At 39.0% G+C, this 23,254-nt stretch overlaps 1 protein-coding gene across 3 annotated transcripts in view; it reads left to right on the top strand.

Annotated features, from left to right (window-relative positions):
• The window catches only part of stxbp1a (syntaxin binding protein 1a), a 78,156-nt gene that overhangs the window by 7,932 nt on the left and 46,970 nt on the right, over positions 1–23,254 (top strand). For 2 of the 3 annotated variants that reach the window (XM_057818528.1, XM_057818527.1), the window contains exons 2-5: positions 18,961–19,010; positions 19,176–19,257; positions 19,896–19,972; positions 22,364–22,442. In XM_057818528.1, coding sequence (XP_057674511.1) covers positions 18,961–19,010; positions 19,176–19,257; positions 19,896–19,972; positions 22,364–22,442 — 288 coding nt within the window. Of the gene's footprint in view, positions 1–12,087; positions 12,148–12,232; positions 12,407–18,960; positions 19,011–19,175; positions 19,258–19,895; positions 19,973–22,363; positions 22,443–23,254 lie in introns of all 3 variants that reach the window. The other variant, XM_057818529.1, reaches the window with a different exon arrangement.

Here is a 23,254-nt window from a genome sequence, read left to right as displayed (position 1 = left end):
TCACGTGGGTAGGATCTATAGAGAATGACGCACCATGTGACTATTCTGTTGTATGATACCACCTCAAGTTTAACTGTATTCCAATATTAATGAATTAGACCAGGGGTTCCCAACCTATTCCACTAAGGCACACTGTGGGTGCAGGATTTCATTCTTACCAAACAAGATGACAACACTTTTTCCCCAATCTGGTGTTTTACAAGTGCAATCAGTTGATTGCAGTCAGGTGTGGCTTGTTTTAGCAGAAGCCTCATTGGTTCAACTGTCTCTGCTGGATCGGCTGGAACAAAAACCAGGACCCACAGTGTGCCTTGAGGACTGGGTTGAAAACCCCTGAATTAGACAAATGTTTGTGTCATGTTAGTCCTCCTACAGAAACCACATTTAAACGAAAAATAGATTTACTTGGGTGTTTATATTTTTTCTTGCAATATTGTGTAACTTTTCAAGTGGAAAATCGGGATTAACAATTAAGTGAGGTTCATGGTTTATGGTGCACAAATCATGTCTCGCATTACATAAATAAATAGGGCCCAAGCAACAAGTGGTGCGAGAGCCCTATTGTAATGCAAAGGATCATTATTATTCTTTTTTAGGGGGAAATGTTGATAATTTGCAACCTTGCAAAAAACGGGAACAAATTGGTTCAACATCGCCCCCTGAAATTTTTCCAAAAGGCCTCTCCTTTGGTTTTTTCAAAATGGAGCAATGAAAATTGGGAAGACGATGCCTTCTGCAAAACTGCACCAAAAAGTTTCTGGCCCCATATTCCAAACCCAACAGAAAATTGTGTAATTTGGATTGAATATGAAAAAAATATGCGATTTTAGTCGATTTACAGGGTGCGCATTTGAGACTTTGGCACCTATGCAGTTAGTTGGATCTTCCTCACAATTGGTGAGACTGTTCATGAGACATATGAGATCTAAAGTTATGAAAATGGTTAGTTTTCATTCAAGCCTGACTTGGGTGGTGTGCCAAAGTGGGCCTTTTTTTTTGCAACATGCCTAATTCAGTAAATGAATAACAACTCGCTGATACAAGGTACAGTCTTTTTCGTATATGGCATGTATGAGAGGCATCCCAGCCTGAACATGACTGCATTGAAATATTACCCATTAGGCCATTAGGAACAGGAAATGCTCTTTTTTATTGGACAGGCTCCTCCTCCAAGGGAAGAAAATCAGTTGACCTCAAACCTGCATCAAAAGAGCCTTAAGACATGTGTTCAGGTGCCTGATGAAAAATATTGAGTTTTCGTTGAAGTAGAGGGATACAAACCAGAAAGTGAATATGACCATCGCCATTTCGTCTCACTATTTTTTTTTTTTTTTTTAAAACAGTCACAACTTGGCAGATTATACAACAGATCTGCACCAAACTTCCCTAGCTTGACGAAAGCGGTACCCTGAATAGTCCTCTAGGGGGTCACCGTACAGCGCCAACTAGTGGCAACAGAAAGTCACTCATATTACTTATACAGGTAGTCCCTGGGTTACGACATACCCGACTTAAATGATTTCGACTTTACACATTTGTATGTTTGTGAAGCATCCACAGGGTCCTGTATCAACAGCTAGTTATAAACGCAAATTTGAATAGCTGTTATTGAGGATGAAACTGATTTGGTTTCATTTTTATTTTAGTTTCATTCTGCAAGTGTTGATGTCATGAGCAGCTGAATGGATTTAGCAAACCACACGGTTGTCTGACATCATTTCGGAGCTTAGCTCGCTGTCTGGCGTGGACTACGCAATGATGTACAGTACATGTTTTTGGATAGTTATTTTGAGATTTGGGGCGTAATTAACGGGTTAATTCCTATTTATGCGGTAAGTCGAGTTACGTCACCACTTGCCAGCGTAGGAACGGAACTCGTTCGTAACCCGGGACTACCTGTATATGTCCAGTTCCTTTCAGATTGATCAGTGTTGTTACAAGACATTTTGTCATACTACATTTTAAGGCAATGTCTGTTTGTTGCCATTATGACCCTTTGTTCATCATTAAAAGGAAGTTGATTTTCTCAGGGAGTCAGGCAGCTTATAGTGCCACAAAACTTGGCACACTTGGTCGAACTGGCCCAATTAGAAGATTCATTTTGATCTTGAACAAAGGCATGGCTGCACAGCTCAGTAGCGTCTCCTTTATTGTAGGACCCTCTTAAATAGGTTTTTTTTTTCACCTAGCTATGTGAATGTATTTCTCATATCAGGATATACAAAAACCTCTCTGTCAGCCTTACTGTCAACACAAAAGAGATTCCACACACAAAAAAGAGGCGAGTTTCAAGTACAGGTTAGTTTCTCATGAGATGATGAGTTGGGGATGATCTGCCACCACCCTGAGCTGCGTGCCGTCTGAGTTGCGCCAAACTGCGAGGGCCCTGCCGGCCTAGTTTTTATCACAATGCGATTAGTATTTCTTTCACTTTATTGAACTAAGTCATGCTTTGTTATATAATGTTATCCTTCAGTAGTTATTTTATCACACAATACTTTTCACCCGAAATCCCACCAACATTGGCTGAGTTCAAAATATGACTTCACAAATAATATGCCTGTTATTTAATTAAGTCTACCGTACCTGACACTTTTTGTTAAATAAAATGATATAGTGAGAAAAAAACCTAAAACATGATGCAAAAGTCACCTTATTTTCATTTATTTTAATGTGATCACATAACAATTAAAATACTGCACCCAAGGAGAATGTTAACCTACTGTAATTTTTAGACTATAAGGCACACCTGACTTTAAGCTGCTCCCCACCAAATTTGACACAAAAACTGCATTTGTTCATAGATAAGCCGCAGCGGACTATTAGCCGCAGCTGTCCTCACTCTAATATGCGATATTTACACCAAAACATATTAATTGGTAACACTTTATTTGACACCGACATCAAAAGACTGTCATAAGACCAAATGAACCACCATGAAGCTTTGAACCAAATGACTGCAATCATTGCATCATTCCTTTAAGAAGCTTCATTTGATCATCACTGCTCCCTCGGGGGAGACAGTCAACTTCTGCTGCCACCTGCTGACAACACTGTTTTCGTCCAACATGCCTCCTAGCATGCATTGCAGCGCTACAGGTGTAAATAACAATCAAAATTCATGGTCTGTGCTAATTATTTTTTCAGTTACTGTTCCAGTTGTTTCATTAACTGCCAGTTATGGTACCTGGTAACACTTTATTTGACAGTGATGCTATAAGATCACCATAATTTTGACATGACACTGCCATGTGCATTAATGAATGCTTATGACAAAGGGAATTTTGTGTCATCCGGCAAATCTTCTCACTTTTGAATGGATGTAAAAGATCCAAGCAGGACATAAATGGAGTTAGTGACATAATTTGCCGGATGACACTTAATGACATCTGTCATATGCAAGCCCGTCGACAGGGGGGGGCAACCGGGTATGTTGTCCCGGGCCTCAGGATCATAGGGCCCTTGAATGACCCTTAATTTATTTTGCTTTACATTCAAATTTTCATATTTCATTACATATATATCATTGTCTGATCAAATATTATGTTCTACTCAATATACGTATATTTAAAAACTTTAACAAATTAAATATTGCAAATATATATTTTTTCTTTTTTTTTTTCGCACTCAAGGCTACACTACTCTAGCATGAAAATCTCACCTTTTGCCGCAAATTCGCCTTTTTGAAGTCAAAAAGGGTGACCTACGTGAACTGTGTAGATCTGAGGAGAAAATTTTTAGAGAGGGTGGGGTTCTTCGGGAATTTTTTTTTAATGTCGGATGCTCGGTATGCAAGCGGGGAAAGCGGCACAAAGCCAAAAAAAGCGCACCAGAGTGGACAAAACATCGACTTTTTTCAACGAAACAAACGAGGGTACACTGTTGTGTCCCGTCTCTTCAATGCCAAACTTGGCTGCATGTTGGCCATGAATGAACACCTAATACGCCGTCACCCAGTTGTAATTTTGGAAGACAACAAGAGACAACAAGCTAGCAGATCGTAAGTCCATCTAACTAACTAACGACATGTTTTATTGAAGTTGCTAAGCCTGTCGCGATATGCAATGAGTCCATTTATCGCACGGTAAATAAAAATGAGGGGGTAATTTTCACGGCTGCAATTTATCGCGCGTGCGTGCGTGCATGCATACATTTGTGCGTGCATGTTGATGGCAAATGACACACCAGTTCACAGTTTCACAGCTGTTGATTGGTCATCAACACGCTGTAGGATAAAAGTTAATGCATACAAAATAAGAAAACACATCTATATTAAACACTGTAAACGTTAGCATTGCTACAATGAGGCTAATGGGGCAAAACCCATAACCCACTGTGTATTATAGCAAACACTAGTAAGAATCCATATCACAAGGCAGGCTTAACAACCTAGCCATGCTGTCCATTGAGCGTGAGCTTGCTCAAAATCTGGATTTCACTGATGTTATAAATGACTTTGCGGTCAAAAAATTTAGGCGCATCGCTGTTTGAGGGATTCATAACCCCAGGGATGTGGAAGGGACAGGATGTTTAGTTATACTGTTTTGTTGCTTGGCAGGCAGGCATAACACTCTCAGTTGTATTGTACTGTAGCCTACATGGGACAATAGATGGAAATTGTTTATACTTTGTCACATCACATTACAGTCTGTTAAATTTAACTGTCCATCTCAAATTTAATAATTTGAAAATTTACACTGTCATTGCTTGCAAAGTGTTAAAAGTCCTGTGTATGTTGACGTGACAAGCTGGTGGCAGGGGTAGGGTGGGGTGGTGTGGGGGGCCCCTATAGTGGTCTCCTGTCCCCGGGCCCCTGCAAGTCTGTTGACAGCCTTGGTCATATGCATTCATTAATAGCCATGATAGTGTCATTTCATAATTATGACGGTTTTATGGCAGTCTTATGACGCCACTGTCACATACAGTGTTACCTATTAGCCCAAATAAATCATCAAATAAGCCGCATTGGACTATAAGCCGCAGGATTCAAAATGAGGGAAAAAAGTAGCGGCTTATAGTTAGAAAATTACGGTATTTGGAACTATGCTCCTGCAAAAACCCTCAATATGATTTATTTACTAAGCAATTAGCATTTGCAATAACTACATAGTACTAGGTCGTAGCTGGGCCTGCAATGGGGAACACCTGCGCTCTGTTTGGCTGAGGTGACACTGGACTGGGATTGGTGGAGGGAGTGTGGGCAGGAGCAAGGCTGAAGAAGCATCATGGGTCCTCTCTGCAGCTATAGATGTAAACGATGTGGATGGGGGATGGTAAGCGAGCATTTGCCTCCTTTTTTATGACCTGTTATAAGAGAGCAGGAGGAAAATGAGGCCAAGTGACCAGAATCCCACTACTTAGCACAGGCTGCAAGATATGACCATTAATTATTATGATAATATATTCAATTTAAACAATCACTTGTTTTTGATTAGCTGGGAGAAATCGCACGGTTAACAAATACATGTGCACATACTTCATGCCCTCCACTGAGCTGCCCTTGCACATACAAATTCTGCATTTGATGATAAAATTAACTAGCAGTTCCAATTTTACAACAATGTGTATATGTACCGAAATTTTATATTTACTCAACTCACGCCCGCACAAAAAAACACTTTAAAATCCTGGGTCCATTTCATCAGGTTCATTTGGCAAATGGTTTGCCAGTGTTTATAATCTCTGGTAGGAAATGCAGGTAAAGAGCATGGTCTTGGTAAGACAGTAAAATATATGTGTGAAACCATCCTCATCAAATCAAAGAACATTATTACCAAGCTCCAAAATGACCTTGGAAACATCACTGAACCACAGCATTACACTTGTCTGGCTTCGGTGTCTGCTGCAGTGCCTGCAGCCCTTGGTCTTCTGTGAATCATGCACGCACAATACTGTACATATACGGACGGGTTTGCCGTACACACACGGTCGCTGTTATTGCAGATCAGGAAGGCCTGCTAGTTCTAAAACAGGCTTCTAATAAAAATAAAATCTCTCATTCTTACAATGAAGAAGAGTGCAGCGTCACAACTGACAGGCGTCCTCCTCTTTCTTAGCTTACCATCCCCCTCACAATACACACACATAAAGTGTGTACACACGTATAGATATGAGCACTTGTCAAAGTTAAATAGGAGGCGAGGCATTTTTGTGATTGATCTTGTAGGATGCAAGTCCTATTAATGGGAATTTTATTTTTAAAAATATTTTTAATGATCATCCATAGATTTCACCATCAGTTGACAAGACAGCTCCCACAAACATTGCACCACGCCTTCCCATTAGGGGGCAACCCAGGCAGCGCATTTGGCTTTCACTGTGATAAACTCAAACACACGCTGTGTTCAAACACCGGATTTAGGTGGAAAAAGGACAAAAGTTTTACTGCATACAAGCAGGCAGGCGTGTCTCAAGAGTGATTCAAGGTAATTATTACATAAAATTGCCCCAATGCATGCACTTTGAAATGTGAAAAAAAAGCATGATAAAAATTAGCATAACTTTAGCTCGAAATATTTACGCAAAATGAATGATAACTGCTTGTTTTTTGGCTTTTAACCAAGAATCTAGACCGTTCTATGTTCATATCTATAGAAAGTCAGGGATGTACGCATTTTTTTACAATAATTTTTCAATTTAAAAATCTCTTTGCATTGTAATGTTGTATTTACACAAAAGCATAATTTTAGCTCGAAATGCTGTATTTACGTAAAACGAATGATAACTGCCTGTTTTTTCGCTTTCAACCAAGAATCTAGGCCATTCTACTGTATGTTCATATCTATAGAAATTGGGGGATGTACACATTTATTTACGAGAATTTTTAACTTAAAAAGCTCTTTGTTTTGTGATGGCTGGCATGTTCTATCCATGCACAGTAGCGTAAGTTTACATTCAAATGATTAGGTAATTTTTGGCCAACTGCCTGTTTTTTAGTAGTAGTAATTTAGACATTTCTGTTTAATACGGGAAAAAAATTGCCTTTTACGTGTTTTATTTTATGTAACCTTTGTGATCTAAAAACGACGAGGGCCAGATAGCTGGCAAGACGTGCTGAGGTGATCGTAACATCGGAATTCAACCTAAATAAGTTGTGATTGTATATAGAAAAATGCAAATTTTTGTTGTTGAGTAAAATTAAGTTGATTCTGCCTGCTTTCCTTAAGTATTAAGTTTCTGATGTGAAAAGTGAGGGGTTCATTAGGTGTTGAAAACTTGCCCCCCCCCCCAAAAAAAAAGTTGCTATTTTGTGCAAAAACTTATATGATATGCTAAATATTGCTATTGATCCTGAAAATATAGGTGATTATCTCTGCATTAGGTGATTTTTGTGCATTTAGCGTACAATTTGAGAATTCTATAGCCATTTAAAATTTTGTTATACTTGTATAAAAAAATAATTGCGATTTTATTAGGGAACGACTTGATGCATTCAAAACAATTTACCCGAGTAAAACACTCACAAGTCTTCACCTGCTCTTTAAAGTGATCCTCGATCTTTAAGACAAGTAATTCTTAAACGATAAATGTTAGTATGAGTTATAATAATTTGATATTAAAACCTGTCTTAATGTTTTTGTTTTAATAAAATTTGTGAATTTATTTCAGCTGATAGGTCGCCATTCTTGTTGCCGTTGCAGTGCGGTGACGTCACCGGGCCCGCTGCCGACCTTCCAGCGCGTCACTCATTAGCTAACCGAACATGTCGTTGGTTCTGCCCTTTCAATTTGAACCAGATCGGAAAAGTGAAGAGCAGAACAGCACTGTCAGTCGTTCATAAGACAAGCAGCAAAGGCAAAATGAGAGCAGGAAATACTGTTAAGAGTTGGGCAAAGCTGGTGATGTACTTGTGGCAAGTGTGTCTCAATGACAACGGAGCGAGAGAGTATGCTGTAGAGAACTCTGGTTTTTGTTAGCAGCTCTTCAAGGTAAGCTATTGCGTTTTCAAACTTATCCCAGTATAATTATGTAGATTGTAATGTCCATGTCAGAGTCACTGTCGTCACTGTAGCGTGCCATAGTGCTTTAATTATTTGGTATGATTTGGGGAAAACTCCCACGAAGAATAGTCCACAAAAAAGATAGCAATAGTAATCCAAAACGGCGTTTTTTCACTCACTCGAAGATCCATGAATTAGACCGATCCCTTGGCAATGTTGCAGCCGCGATCAGGCCGTCGAATCCACAAACTAGACTGATCCGACAAGCCGCCGTGGGACCGACGAATCTAGAAAAATAGACAGATCCGAAACCAATATTGAAGCCGCGGTGGAAAATAGAGAGGATCCTTTACTTGACTGAAGATCCAGGAAAAATGTTCGGGTGCCAGTTGTAACGCGTGGTAGGTAGGAAACGTGCATACAGGGACCAAAGAGGGGAGAAGCTTCCACTTATGCATATTTTATTCACAAAAAATAATAATTCCACCTTGACCACTCACGTCACTCCCCCTTGTTTCCATTTGACTGGAAATTGCATCCAAAAGCAGCACACCGTGGCATTTTATTTCGCGAGTTTAGGCAGCAATATGCAATTGTTGTACACTCTACACATTTGGAATCATCCCATTTACGTCATCACTGCGAGCCCGCAAAACATGGCGCTAACTATCGGTCAAAATATGTACTAAATATTATAAAATATTGCCATGGATTTAACATTTTATGTGTTTCTAACAACATATTATAGTACAAGAGAACAATTTTGGTTTATTAGAACCTACATGTATTTAAGGTAGAGGATCCCTTTAAGAGTGTTCACTCCTGATAGATTTCTTCACCCTGATGGTCACTTGTTTAACAATGATTGTAATTATAAGGTGCCAGTGAGGTGCAATGTGATGTTCATGCCCTAACGTGACCACATCATTGCAGAATAAATGATCGAATAATCAATTTTGACCATTGCTGTGATCATAGACTAGCTGTGATCTAATTTGATACAATCGCCAACATTTTGGAAATGTTTCTGTACTATTTTCATGTTACTTCTGGTTTCTGGATGTATTGAGACATTTCAGTATAGTCTCTGAGGGTTCAATGGTAAGGATGTGTATCCTGTTAGACTGGACAGAACAGTGATTATGAGACTTTTGTGTGTGTGCGCGCGCACATTGCATTTGGTTGACACAGCTGTTGCACTGTGTTTAATCAGGTCTCTACCCCTCTCTCGGTCTCGTCCTGTGTTGTTCACTCTGCTATCTGGACGTCAGAGGGTACAAATCACATTATTGTCTCCTAATGACATCTCCAGAAGCGTTTTCGCCAAATCATCGTGAAAATTCTTGTTCTTGTTCTATGATATAATTTACTCAAGTTCAATGCAGACCCTGACACATCTTTTTCAATATCATACAGTAGTCCACCCCGGCCAACGAAACCGAAAAACAACTTATAAATTAAAAAAAGAAAGCTATTTTCATGAATTTATCACTTGTAGATGTCCAATCCATTTGAACTGGGAGGCTGCCATCCCTCTCACTTCAAACAGATTGGACATCTATCACCATAAGTGGCAGCCAATACCAGGCAATGCGTTCATTTTATGGCATTTTATGCCATTTCCTGTTGATTTTCTGTCATTTCTTTTTCCTTTCGGGGCATTTACGGGTCACTCCCTGTTAATTTTGGGGCATTGAGGGGTCAGTCCCTGTTGATTTCAAGTTACTAAATAAGAAGTGACTCGAGAATGTCCCCAAAGAATAGGAAGTGAGTCAAAATCAACAGGAGGTAAACTGTAAATGCCCTAAAGTGAACAGGAAGTGACCTGTGAATGCCCACTAAACTGTGAATGCTCTGGTATCAGTTCCAGTGAAGGCGCTAAACGTTCAGTCTAGGGCTGCAGCTATCGATTATTTTAGTAGTCGATTAATCTATCACCTAGTTAGTTTGAATAATTGAGCAATCAGATTAGGAACATTTTATGCGTTGCAGAATAAATTTTAGGAGATGTAAAACAAAGGCTTGCTAAAACTCAGCTTTCAAAAGAGCATTAAATGTGAACACAAAATGCAGGATGCATTTTTATTTAAAAATAAATTGAAATACCTGAGTTTAGCCTCAAAGGCTCAAATGGTATTGAATAATAAATGAGGATCTAAGTACAACAAAAGAAGAATTGGCTAACTTGCATAGCAAAGTCTTCTAGCTTAATTATAGAATGCAAATTTTTTTTTTTTTTTTTTTTTTTTTTTACAATACTCTTAATCGTTCAAACACATGATCCCACAAAAAACAGATAAATATACCTATAAAGTAAATTACGAATACATAAAAACACTTATTAGCTTATGTTGGTCTTAACAGGAAGCAGCTGGATTCAGCCATATTAAATGAGTTACCGTAATTTCCCGAATATAAGGCGCACCCGTGTATAATGCGCACCCCAAATTTACTTGTAAAATCTAGGGAAAATTATTGTACCCGTTTATAACGCGCACCCTAATTTTAGCACCAATAAATAGAATAATACAAGAAAACAGAGCTTGTGTACAGATACAGAGATGTCATTTTACTGACTGGTGAAACACAGCTCAAGCATAGCACATTGGTAGTTCAAAACATTAACATGAACTGACAATATTTACGGTAATAATATGATTTGACAACTTCTCCAACTTACCAGAATCTAGGAGAAAACAAAACAGATGTGACTTTTCTTATAAAGGCTGCTGTATAAGTTGCTCGTTTCCTCATGATGAATAAATGTTTCTTCCATTGATTGATACGGTAAAATGAAAGTGAGAACGTAAGTCGGAAATCCGTGAGAGCTCATAGCTGTCAGCAGGACAGTAACAAAAGGAACTATTGTTATCTTGGTTTGAGTTTCCCGAGGGACCGATATAGTTGACGGACACAGGAAGTGTGTGTCCTTACATTTGTTATGGTCCGAATTGCGGAGCTGCAATAAACGTCGACTCAAATGAGTTCAAGAAACTAAATTCTGTGCTTTATGAAGAGTGAAAAAAGCAGAATTTAACACAGACGAAATCATTCGGCCGATTAGAGTGAAGTATTACCGAAACAAAACGGTGACGTCACGTACCGTAATGGTCGGCAACGGGTGGCCGCATACGTTTCTTCAACACAACGTGGCCGCGTCAATGAAAAAAAATCGGTTTATATATATATATGTAATACATATATATTTCTGTCTCCATCCATGTACCCGTTTATAATGCGCACCATGAGTTTACCAGTTGATTTTGGGGAAAAAAAGTGCGCGTTATATTCGGGAAATTACGGTATGTCATATTCACTGTTGCCACTGGAAGGCAGTGTATCCACCCAAATTAATTAAACTACTGTAAATGCAAACATTTTCAAAACAACCATTATAATGCCACTCTAAATAAACAAATACTTGAAGCAGCAAACTTTGATTCATTTTCTAATCGAATTACTCGACTTAATCGATTAATTCTTGCAGCACTAGTCCAATCAGGTCAAAATGAATTTGATGTCTGGCGCCATCACTGGCAGCCAGTGAACTAACGTGGACACTATTTTAGTGAAAGATTTTTGTAGCGGCCTGTAGGTTCCTTTATTTTATTTTATTTTATTTTTTTTTTAACAGTGACACATTTTTAAAACGACATATCCATTGTTGGTGGGAGCAGATCGGTAACTTTTCGTGCTACAAAGTATCGCGACATATACTGGTCCGTCTCAAAAAATTAGCATATTGTGATAAAGTTCATTATTTACTGTAATGTACTGATAAACATTAGACTTTCATATATTTCAGATTCATTACACACAACTGAAGTAGTTCAAGCCTTTTATTATTTTAATATTGATGATTTTGGCAAAAAGTCAAGAAAAAAACAAAAATTCCTATCTCAAAAAATTTTGCATATTTCATCCGACCAGTACAAAAAAGTGTTTTTTAAATACAAAAAAAGTCAACCTTCAATTAATTATATCAGCTATGCACTCAATACTTGGTCGGGAATCGTTTTGCAGAAATGACTGCTTCAATGTGGCCTGTGGCACTGCTGAGGTGTTATGGAGGCCCAGGATGCTTTGATAGCGGCCTTAAGCTCATCCACAGTGTTGGGTCTGGTGTCTTTCAACTTCTGCTTCACAGATTCTCTTTGGGGTTCAGGTCAGGAGAGTTGGCAGGCCAATTGAGCACAGTAATGCCATGGTCAGTAAACCATTTACCAGTGGTTTTTGGCACTGTGAGCAGGTGTCAGGTCGTGCTGAAAAATGAAATCTTCATCTGCTTAAAGCTTTTCAGCAGATGGAAGCATGAGGTGCTCCAAAATCTCCTGACAGCTAGCTGCATGGACCCTGCCCTTGATAAAACACAGTAGACCAACACCAGCAGCTGACATGGAACCCCAGACCATATAACACCACTTACCACTTACCACTGACTGTGGGTACTTCACACTGGACTCCAGGTATTTCGGCATTTCTTTCTCCCTAGTCTTCCTCCAAACTCTGGCACCTTGATTTCCGAATGACATGCAAAATTTTCTTTCATCTGAAAAAAGTGATTTGCACCACTGAACAACAGTCCAGTGCTGCTTCTCTGTAGCCCAGGTCAGGCGCTTCTGCCGCTGTTTCAGGTTCAAAAGTGGCTTGGTCTGGGGAATGCGGCACCTGTAGCCCATTTCCAGCACACGCCTGTGCACAGTGGCGCCGGATGTTTCTACTCCAGACTCAGTCCACTGTTTCTGCAGGTCCCCCAAGGTCTGGAATCGGCCCTTCTCCACAATCTTTCTCAGGGTGCGATCACCTCTTCTGGTTGTGCAGCGTTTCCTGCCACACTTTTTCCTTCCCACAGACTTCCCACTGAGGTGCCTTGATACAGCACTCTGGGAACAGCCTATTCGCCCAGAAATGTCTTCCTGTGTCTTAGCCTCTTGGATGAGGGTGTCAGTGATGGCCTTCTGGACAGCAGTCAGGTCGACAGTCTTGCCCATTATTGCGGTTTTGAGTAATGAACCAGGCCGGGAGTTTTTAAAAGCCTCAGGAATCTTTCGCAGGGGTTTTGAGTTAATTTTTTGATTCAGATGATTCGGTTAGTAGCTTCTTTAGAGTACCTTTTCATGATTTTTTAGTTTTTCCTTAACTTTTTTTTGCCAAAATCATCAATATTAAAACGATAAAAGGCTTGAACTACTTCGGTTGTGTATAATGAATCTAAAATATATGAAAGTCTAATGTTTATCAGTACATTACAGAAAATAATGAACTTTATCACAATATGCTATTTTTTTAGAAGGACTAGTATTACCTTTTTGATATATTGTAACACTCCTAATTGCTATGTGGGCTTAGAAACACCTAAAGTCATATCCTCTGGGCCAAAGAAGTAAAGGACCATCTGCATTTTGTAAACCCTGCTTATTTCTGCATGACAGTGCCAAGCCACATTCTGCATGTAGCTACATAGCGTGTGAGTAAAAGTACTAGCACACAGTGTGTCACTGCTGGCTTCAACAATGACGATAATGAAAATATTTCGTTGACGAACAATTTTTTTGTGATGATGACGAGCTGAAAACGTGGCTTGGGAGAATAGAACATAACGGGACAAATGCCAGTTTTTGTTTGACAAGACGACCACGAGACGAAAATGCAAAATCGCTTTTGTCATATGTTTACGATGCGTGACATTTTCATATTCGGCTTGCATCGTGGCAGTGTTTGGGTCATGTCACTCATGTGAGATGTGCTGCACTTCTCACTAACACTCTCCTCACCAGAGTTTAGGATGTGTTTCAAGCGAGGCTGTGCTCCATCTTGCTTGTTTGGAAACAAATGTTAAGATTTTTTTTCATTTCTGAACTAATGTACAAAACATTAAAGCAGGGGTTGGGGGGGGGAGGCATCAATAATCGATTTATAATCAAACCGGAGCCTCTGAATCGTAATCGAATCGTCATGTGCCCAAAGATTCCTACCTCTGATTAAGACTAATAAGTATTTTCGTTCAAAAGACTAAGACTAAGGGAAAAAATCCCAAAGATTCCCACCTCTAATTAAGACTAATAAGTATTTTCGTTCAAAAGACTAAGGCCAAGGAAAAAAGATAAAGGGCTGCCAAAAACAACACTGCAGCATTCCAAAACTATGTTCCACCACTGAAAATGTTTGGCACATTATAGTGGCAACATTTATCAGAGAGACTCTATCAGCAAAGCCCGAAATTGCAAAGCTTGAGGAAACATCAGCTCCGGAGGAGGAAAAGGGGGAATAAGTGACGTATGCTTCTTTGTTTGTAAAGTGTTTGACTCCATGGAAGTGGAACCACTTCTTCTTGAAAAACAAGTTAAAAAATAAAAGTTTTTAACCATAAAAGGACCAGATTTATTTGTCCGGCAGATACTTTTGCTCTTAGTCAGTATATGATTTTCAATTTGCTTGGATTTACAGTTGTACTGAGACAGCAGCATAGAAAGACTTGGAGTTCTTAAAATATAAACGTTATCATGAGTTAAAATAATTTGATATTGAAACCCCACTTGATGTTTTCATTTTTATACAATTTGAAAAATGAGTTTAACTAGTAGGTCGGCATTGTTCTTGATGTCGCAGGGGGGTGATGTCACATGGTTACGCTGCCGGGCATCCAGAGTATGACTTCAGCGACATAAACATTTCATCTGTTCAACCCTTTCAATTTGAACTCGAGAGGAACATTAATGAACATGACAGCACTGTTGATATTTCACAAAATGAGCAGCAATAGCAAAATGAACACGAAAGACGGGATGAGACGAGACGAGAGTAGGGAAAAAAAGCAGTGCTCTGCCAAAATGTGCTACACCGGCAAAACGTCCCACAAAGGAGACATGTGCTGATTACCGGTTTCAAGGTATACCATGGTATGAAAACGTTTCAAAACCGCAAAAATTTCCCGTCAAGTTATTAGCTATTTTTTATGTTCCAAAAATGCATGGAGAAATCCCTCGCTAGCAGCTGTAAAGCTTAACCCTCTCCCACTGGTTGTTGCTCGCTGGTATGGGAATACTTCGGCTACAGAAAACGGCCGCTGGTAAGAGGAGGAGGGCCAACCAACATGTAAAACATGTTTGCGGAGGATGCCTGCCGAGGAAGCAATACAGTAGTATGAAAAAGTATCTGAACCTTTTGAAATTTCTCACACTTCTACATAAAATCACCATCAAATGTGATCTGATCTTTGTCAAAATCACAAAGATGTAAAAACAGTGACTGCTTTAACTAAAACCACCCAACACACCACTACAACACATAGGTTTTCATATTTTAATAAGGATAGCATGCAAACAATGACAGAAGGGGGGGAAAATAAGTAAGTGAACCCTCTGTCTAAGGAGACTTAAAGAGCAATTGAAGCCAATTTTTACCAAACAATTTAAGTCAGGTGTGTGCCCAGTTACTGATGAGTGGTTTAAAACTGCTCTGCCCACTATAAAACACACACCAGTTAAGAATATTCTTAAGAAGAAGCACTGTCTGATGTCCATCATGGCTCGGTCAAAAGAGCTGTCTGAAGAACTGTGATCAGGGATTGTTGATTTGTATCAAGCTGGGAAAGGATACAAAACAATCTTTAAAAGTCTGGATGTTCAATGTTCAATCGGCAGTCAGAGAAGTCGTCTACAAATGGAGAGAGTTTGACACTTTTGCTTCTCTCCCAACGAGTGGTCGTCCACCAACGATGACGCCAAAAGTTCAGCGCAGAATACTCAGAGAGGTAAAAAAGAACCCTAGAGTGTCTACTAAAGACTTACAGAAATCACTGGCACAGTCCAATATCTCTGTGCACACATCAACTCTATGTAAAACTATGGCCAAGAATGGTGTTCATGGGAGGATTCCACGGAGGAAGCCACTGCTGTCTTAAAAAAAATAAAAACATTGTTGCTTGTTTAATGTCCGCAAAAAGGCACTTGGACACTCCACAGAAGTTTTGGCAAAATATTTTGTGGGCTGATGAAACCAAAGTTTAATTGTTTGGGAGTAACACACAACATCACGTGTGGAGAAAAAATAGAACAGCTTACTAACATCAACACCTCATCCCGCCGTGAAGCATGGTAGAGGAAGCATCATGTTTTGGGGCTTTTTTGCTACCTCAGGGCCTGGACAACTTGCAATCATTAATGGAATAATGAATTCAAAGGTTTATCAGGATGTTTTGCAGGAAAACCTGAGGCTGTCTGTCAGATAATTGAAGCTAAAAATAGGATGGATGCTACAACAAGACAATAATCCAAAACGTAAGTAAATCAACTTCAGAATGGTTTCAAAGAACAAAATACACGATCTGGAGTGGCCAAGTCAAAGTCCAGACTTGAACCCCATTGAGATGCTGTGGCATGACCTAAAGACAGTGATTCATGCCAGACATCCCAGGAATCTGACTGAACTACAGCAGTTTTGTAGAGAAGAACGGGCCAAGATTAGTCCTGATCGCCAGACTGATCTACAGCTACAGGAAGCGTGTGGTTGAAGTTATTGCTGCCAAATGTTGATATAAATTGTGTCAATGAGTCATTTATTTTCTTTAAAATAGCTAAACAACAAAATAGAATAAGAAGGAGGCAGGCTGTAATGAATCAGCTTTCTTTATCAAACAGTTGTTCATAAATACAATTCAAATCCAATTTCAAAGCACAATTTACAGTTGAATGAGATTTTATGACTTTGAGCTGCTATTTGAATTGGTTTATGTGTGTGGGTTGTTGATAGAAAGAAATGGGACAACAGATACTATCTAACAATAAGTCAAGCGCTAATATGCTTCTTCAAAACACAATACAGTACAGACACTTAAGACACTGATCAGCATAATCGCTAACTAGCTTAGCGCTCTGTGCTAAGTATTAGCGTCTCATCAACAAAGAATACAAACAATATAATTGGCATCATTTACTGACATCGGACGAAGGCAGACTGGATCTAACAACACAAAAGACGATCTAGCTTTCGACATTTCATAAAGTTATTGATTCAGCAACCCAACCTGAGTGTAGGCGACTTGCAGTGAACTCTCTCTCTCTTGCTGTCATCTCTGGCGCACGCGAGCAGCCTCGCATTACACACAAACAAAGACTGCTCAGAGCTGCCGGCAAAAATCGATTATCAAATTAGTTGGCAACTATTGTAGTGTTCGGTTGTGGCTTGGACGTTGAGTCTGTTAATAAATCTATCTATCTATTAATCGATTAGTTGTTGTAGCCTTATGCCACTTTATAGGTGTATATATATATATATTTTTTATACATGGTTTTTAAGTACTGCAAATGTAATGATTATGATATAAATGAGATAAATCTAAAAGAAAACAATGATTTGTACATACATAAATGCATATAAACCAGGGCTGTCAAACGATTAAAATTTTTAATCGAGTTAATTACAGCTTAAAAATTAATTAATCGTAATTAATCGCAATTCAAACCATCTATAAAATATGCCATATTTTTCTGTAAATTATATATATATTCTGTAAAATAAATTGTTGGAATGGAAAGATAAGACACAAGATGGATATATACATTCAACATACGTTACATAAGGACTGTAATGGGCATTTCACTCTACTGTCATTTAAATCTGTCTATGCTGTCCTCACTCCGAAGCGTCTACTTTTTCCAAAGCTAGACAGCTAGTGAACGACGCCTTAATAATTAGACTTCTTCCTTTTTCATCTGATTTATTAATAAAATGGCCTCAAACCATTGTCCTCTTTAGACCGTCGTAAAACTACAAAATAAAAGTACACAAGCATTGCATTAGCAACAACGTTAGCTTAGCACGCTATACAGGTTCACTAAACATAAAAAAAAAAGCATCTCATACAAAAAATATAATATTTCGCTTACTAACATAATATGTACATTCTTTACAACAACCATACTTACGGACAAATCTTGTCCAAGGATCATATAAGCACAACATTATCAGCCTGAGACGTCGTGCAGCCATAATGAACTGGCAAGAAAACAATAAACCATGTCGCAAAGCGACCACAAGAGTTCGCTGTTGGACAGCACAAAAAGCCTTGCTGTAAAACTTACCAAAAGGCAGAAGTCTTTCTGAGCGGGACATGTGCGTTAATTGCGTCAAATATTTTGACGTGATTAATTTAAAAAATTAATTACCGCGCGTTAACGCGATAATTTTGACAGCCCTAATATAAACATTTTCATATAAAATACTGTATTTTTTTGTAAATTTGAAATAAAATCTGCGATGGACTATGAGCACAAAGTCTGAAGCGCGGAATAGGGAGGGATCACTTTATTCCAAAAGGAGGCCTGATAGAGTATCGTTGACTCAGAGTGGGTTGTTGCTTCTGATCTAGTCAAAAATTGTTCTTCCTTTTTGCATTTTTCTTCCTATTTTTTGCTGCCAGCCACATGCAGGACATAAAAGGATCCTTTCACTTCTCAAGAATGCACCTGTCTATCTGTGTAATGTTTACAAATACAGATACCGCACTTTGAAATGTCTTCAATCCTGTGATGAACACATGTGAAATTGTTTCCTATTCTAAGCCTGGTGACTCCAAATTCATTTGTTTTAATATAACATAGATGGGTTGCAAGGGAATCAGGCCAATATCCAGAAGTATTACTCAATGACCTTTGAGAGCTGTCATTGGATTGTGGTTATTAAACTTGCGTAACTTGTGCGAGCTATTGTCCTGACTGTAGAGTTGCATTGGCATTGCAGAACAGAACTAGTAGCTTGTTGCAATTAGTGGTGCAGTCATCTTAGTTATTGCAATCAAACTTATTTAAATTAAATTTTTATTTAAAAAAATAATGAAATGATTCAATTAAGTAATGATATTAAAAAGCTGGTATGTAGAGCTGCTCCAGTACATCATCAAACAAGCAACTAGCAAATTTTGGACATGGCACATAAGTACATACAATGCTTTGTACGGTACTGTACTGTCAGTGATACATACTGAGTATATTCTAATGAAGATCCTTCTTATCTGTTGCAGAAATTATGAATGATGTCATCAAGAAGGTGAAAAAGAAGGGAGAATGGAAGGTAAAAAAAAAGTCATTATTATACAATGCCTGCTGCAAGATTGTTTGCATAACAGCCACAATGACAAATTGAAACACCCACTCAATCATCTTTAATATAAAAGCTTAAAACCCTGAAAAATGGATATTGGCATAAAGCAATTTACTATTGCTGTCTTCTTTCCAGGCGCTGATTGTGGACCAACTCAGCATGAGGATGTTGTCCTCTTGCTGCAAGATGACAGACATCATGACGGAAGGCATAACCAGTGAGTGAATTGTCTCTTTCAACCTGTTTCCATGTGAAACAACAATATATGTCTACTTCTGTAAGTGCAACTGCTATGTAGAGGTCGACCAATAGGGGATTTTCGATTGCCCATAACTAAAAAAAAATTTCAGCCGATTGCTGATATCCAAAGGCGATTTTGTAAACTGATATTTGAAACCGATATCCTTTTTTTAAAAAGGCACATAGATTATGAAAGGCAATTTAAAAAAAAATATGCTTCAACAACTTCAAATTTACAATGTGAGAGTTTAAGTGGATGGTTGCCATGCGAAAGCTAATGCTAACGCTAATGCTATGAGTTACAGTTACAGTGTAAAGATCACTCAGTAAACACCTTAAAAGGCTAAAACAACAATGCATATTCTCACATGGAAGATAAAAAAAAAATCCTACAATATTTAAAACACAGGCAAACCTGAAGCTTCCTGTTGCAGCCTGCCTTCAAGCTGCTGCAGGGTCCTTTCGGGGTCCTACCGTTGTTTTTTTGTTTTCATCGGCTTATTTCATTTGTTAATTGGCCAGTGGCCGAAAAAAGTCCATATATCAGCCGGCCGATATATCGGTCGACCTCTACTGCTATGTCAATGTATTTTGTATTTTTTACTGCTCATCCAGTTGTGGAGGACATCAACAAGCGGCGAGAGCCTCTTCCCAGCCTAGAGGCCATTTTTCTGATCACACCTACAGAAAAGGTGAGCGCTAGCTTAGCCACTCCGGATTCCCGAAACTAACAAATAACTAACAAACTTCACGGAATTTGTTGAAATCAACTCCACCAACTAATTAATCCCCCGTCAACATGAAGATTAAGTCTTATTTCAAAATTCTGAACTTCCCCATTAATTTTATTTATATGCGATTACATGCAATGACATTTTTTTGGCCACCAGGGGGGCACTGCCCCCCCCTCAATTTCCGCTTTTGAGGGGGAGGCGGCCCGCGGCTTGCGGCTTGGTTGGCATGGCAACAATTTAGAAATCAAAGAGATGACTAAGGCAATTATGGATACCGATTTTCAGGCTAGACCGTCCTTATGATAATATATATAACGTTATGTTAACACCATAGGTTTTATACTTGTTAACTTTTGGGAGCATTGACCTGTAAACATCACAGTAAACCCCGATTTTTTTGTCTCATCGTAGCCGAGCCAATTCCAGTGGCCTCGCCACTGGGGCTGAAACTTTTTCTCCCTTTTCTTTTCATATTGGATTTGGCTTTCTCTTTCTTGAGTGGTCTTTTTTCCTTGGTGCTTGGCCGGGTGCTGGGGGTTTCAGAAACTTGTCGTCTTGTAGTATAATGTTAGGTGGGTACTGAGATACTGACAATCAATCAGCAGCAGTAATCAGGTTGCTCGCGTTCATGCGGGAGCGAAAGAACAAACGAGGTGTCTTTACGCCCCACGGAGAGCAACGACTAGCTGCATAGACTGTAAGGTTGTCTTTAACCGGGATAGCGTAACGTCATCAAAACAGGGAACCACTGCGAATTACTTTGTGAAATAAGATTTTTTTTTTTTCAATCAACAAATTATTTTTTTCTGGTCCCACCAGGCCCATTTATATTGTCGACCCTGGTGAGACGGACGTGCTAACCTCTCGGTCATCGCGCCGCCTTAATTGAAAACAATTGTATATATAATGTTTTTTCAAATTGTAGCTGTGCTATGATGCTCAAATGACTATTAGTCAAATTAAAGTAAGACAAATGAACATCCCCTCAATAGATACTTCATTTTCTCCATTTGACACATACAGTCATGTGAAAAAAATAGGACACCCCATGAAATATTCAGTTCTTTAATAAGAAATGTTCACATATCAATGTTTGATCTTTTTTTCTTTATCTCTGGAAAAGAAAGTGATTTATTGCAGGTAAACAACAAAAATTAGCATTGTTTTACTCATTAAACCAAATGTATCAACAAAAATGCATATTCTAACTGAGGAAAAAGTTAGGACACCCTACCACCTAATAGCTAGTGTTACACACTTGGGCTGAAATAACTTCAGTGGGACGTTTTTTGTAGCAATCTACCAGTCTTTGACATCGGTCTGAAGAAAGTTTGCCCCACTCCTCAACGCAGAATTATTTCAGCTGTAAGATGTTTGAGGGGTTTCTTGCATGTACAGCCTGTTTCAAGTCACCCCACAGCATCTGAATAGGGTTAAGATCTGGGCTTTGACTCGGCCATTCCAGGACTCTCCAATTCTTCCTTTTCAGCCAGTCCTTGGTGGATTTTCTGATATGTTTTGGGTCATTGTCATGTTGCAGTGTCCAGTTTCGCTTCAGCTTGAATTTTTTCACAGATGATCACACATGTTCCTCAAGCCTTCTTTTTCCTTCTGATACACGGTAGAATTCATAGTGGATTGTATCAGGGTGAGCTGGCCAGGTCCTGCTGCAGCAAAGCATCCCTAAACCATGACACTTCCCCCTCCATGCTTCACAATTGGAATTAGGTTGTTTTCATGTATTGCTGTATTGGGTTTAAGCCAAACATGTCCTCTGTTCTGGTGTCCAAATAATTCAATTTTAGATATATCTGTCCAAAGAACATTAGTCCAGAAGTCCTAGTCTTTGTCTACATTCACGCTGGCATTGACTACACTGACTCTGATCTTACCATGGTGTTTTCTCTCACTTCAACAGTCAGGGGCACACCAAACTAAATTTGAGGTTTCAATAAGGCAAGCTTCCTTCAAAACACTGGGTCATGATGTTCTAATCATGTGCTGATGTGATACACTTGTGTGTGATTTTAACCATTTGAAGTAGGATTGAATGTTGGGGTCTCCTAATTTATTCCTGAACAGAAATAACATTTATTTAAAATTACATTTTACAGGAAGTTATAAAATAACTTTTTTTTTTTTTTTTTTTAGATTTAATTGTTTAGTTCTATTATTTGAATCTCTCAAGATTGTTAAAATTTATATCCAAATATGTTAGAAGACACAGGCTTCCATAGGGTGTCCTAATTTTTTCAACTGACTGTAAATGTAAATACATGCCATTGTAGTGCATGCTTACAAGTAGTATACTATCAGATCTCCTCATGGCTTCTGACTCTCCTTCCCCAGTCGGTCCATACCCTCATTGGAGACTTCAAAGACCCTCATTCAGCGAAATACAAAGCAGCCCATGTTTTCTTCACCGACTGTAAGTATTTGCAAGATGGCACAATCTCTGCTTTTGATGCGGATCTCCTCCTTCCAACCTGGACAGCACAATGATCTAACCTTTCTGGTTACGACAACCCGGGTGTTAAAATCAGAGTTGCTGTTTCATACACTAAATGAAACCAAAAATAATAAGGCAATAAAAGCCTTTTCATTCACAAATAGCAGTTATAGTACTTTTGTGGCTACCGATCTGCCACAACTACAAATGTCTACAATATTAATAAAACAAAACTTACTGCTTGTAATGCAAACCAAGCTCTTGCTTGGATTATAGAGAGACCATATTTTCATAACGTTTAAACTAGGGCTGGCAAATTTAACAGGCGGTAATAATTTTTTAAAATCAATCACGATAAAATATTTGACGCAATTAACGCACGCGTTGCCTCAAACATTTGACGCCGTTTTAACACATTGAGAGCGAAAAGGCAGAGAAATGCGAGTGGACACAGGCAATCATTAGACCACACCTTTTATTGGCTTAAGCCTTGGCAGCCACTACTAGCGGTCATGGTTGCCCAAATTCCCATCATGCATTTGGGCGGGGCAGGAGACATTTTTTTTCTTAACACGCCTAGGTGAACAAAACGCAGAACATACTGTGTACCATTTGCAGCCACCACTGACAGTCATGGTTGCCCAACTTCCCATCATGCATTTGGGCGGAGCAAAAGACGATCTTTTTCTTAACACGCTTAATTGAACACTACGCAGAACATACTGTATACCATTTGCAGCCACCACTGACAGTCATGGTTGCCCAACCCCCCATCATGCATTTGGGCGGAG

This window comes from Corythoichthys intestinalis, chromosome 17 (assembly GCF_030265065.1).
Source record: "Corythoichthys intestinalis isolate RoL2023-P3 chromosome 17, ASM3026506v1, whole genome shotgun sequence".
NCBI classification, from domain to species: domain Eukaryota; kingdom Metazoa; phylum Chordata; class Actinopteri; order Syngnathiformes; family Syngnathidae; genus Corythoichthys; species Corythoichthys intestinalis.
This window is presented reverse-complemented; position numbering and strand designations above follow the sequence as displayed.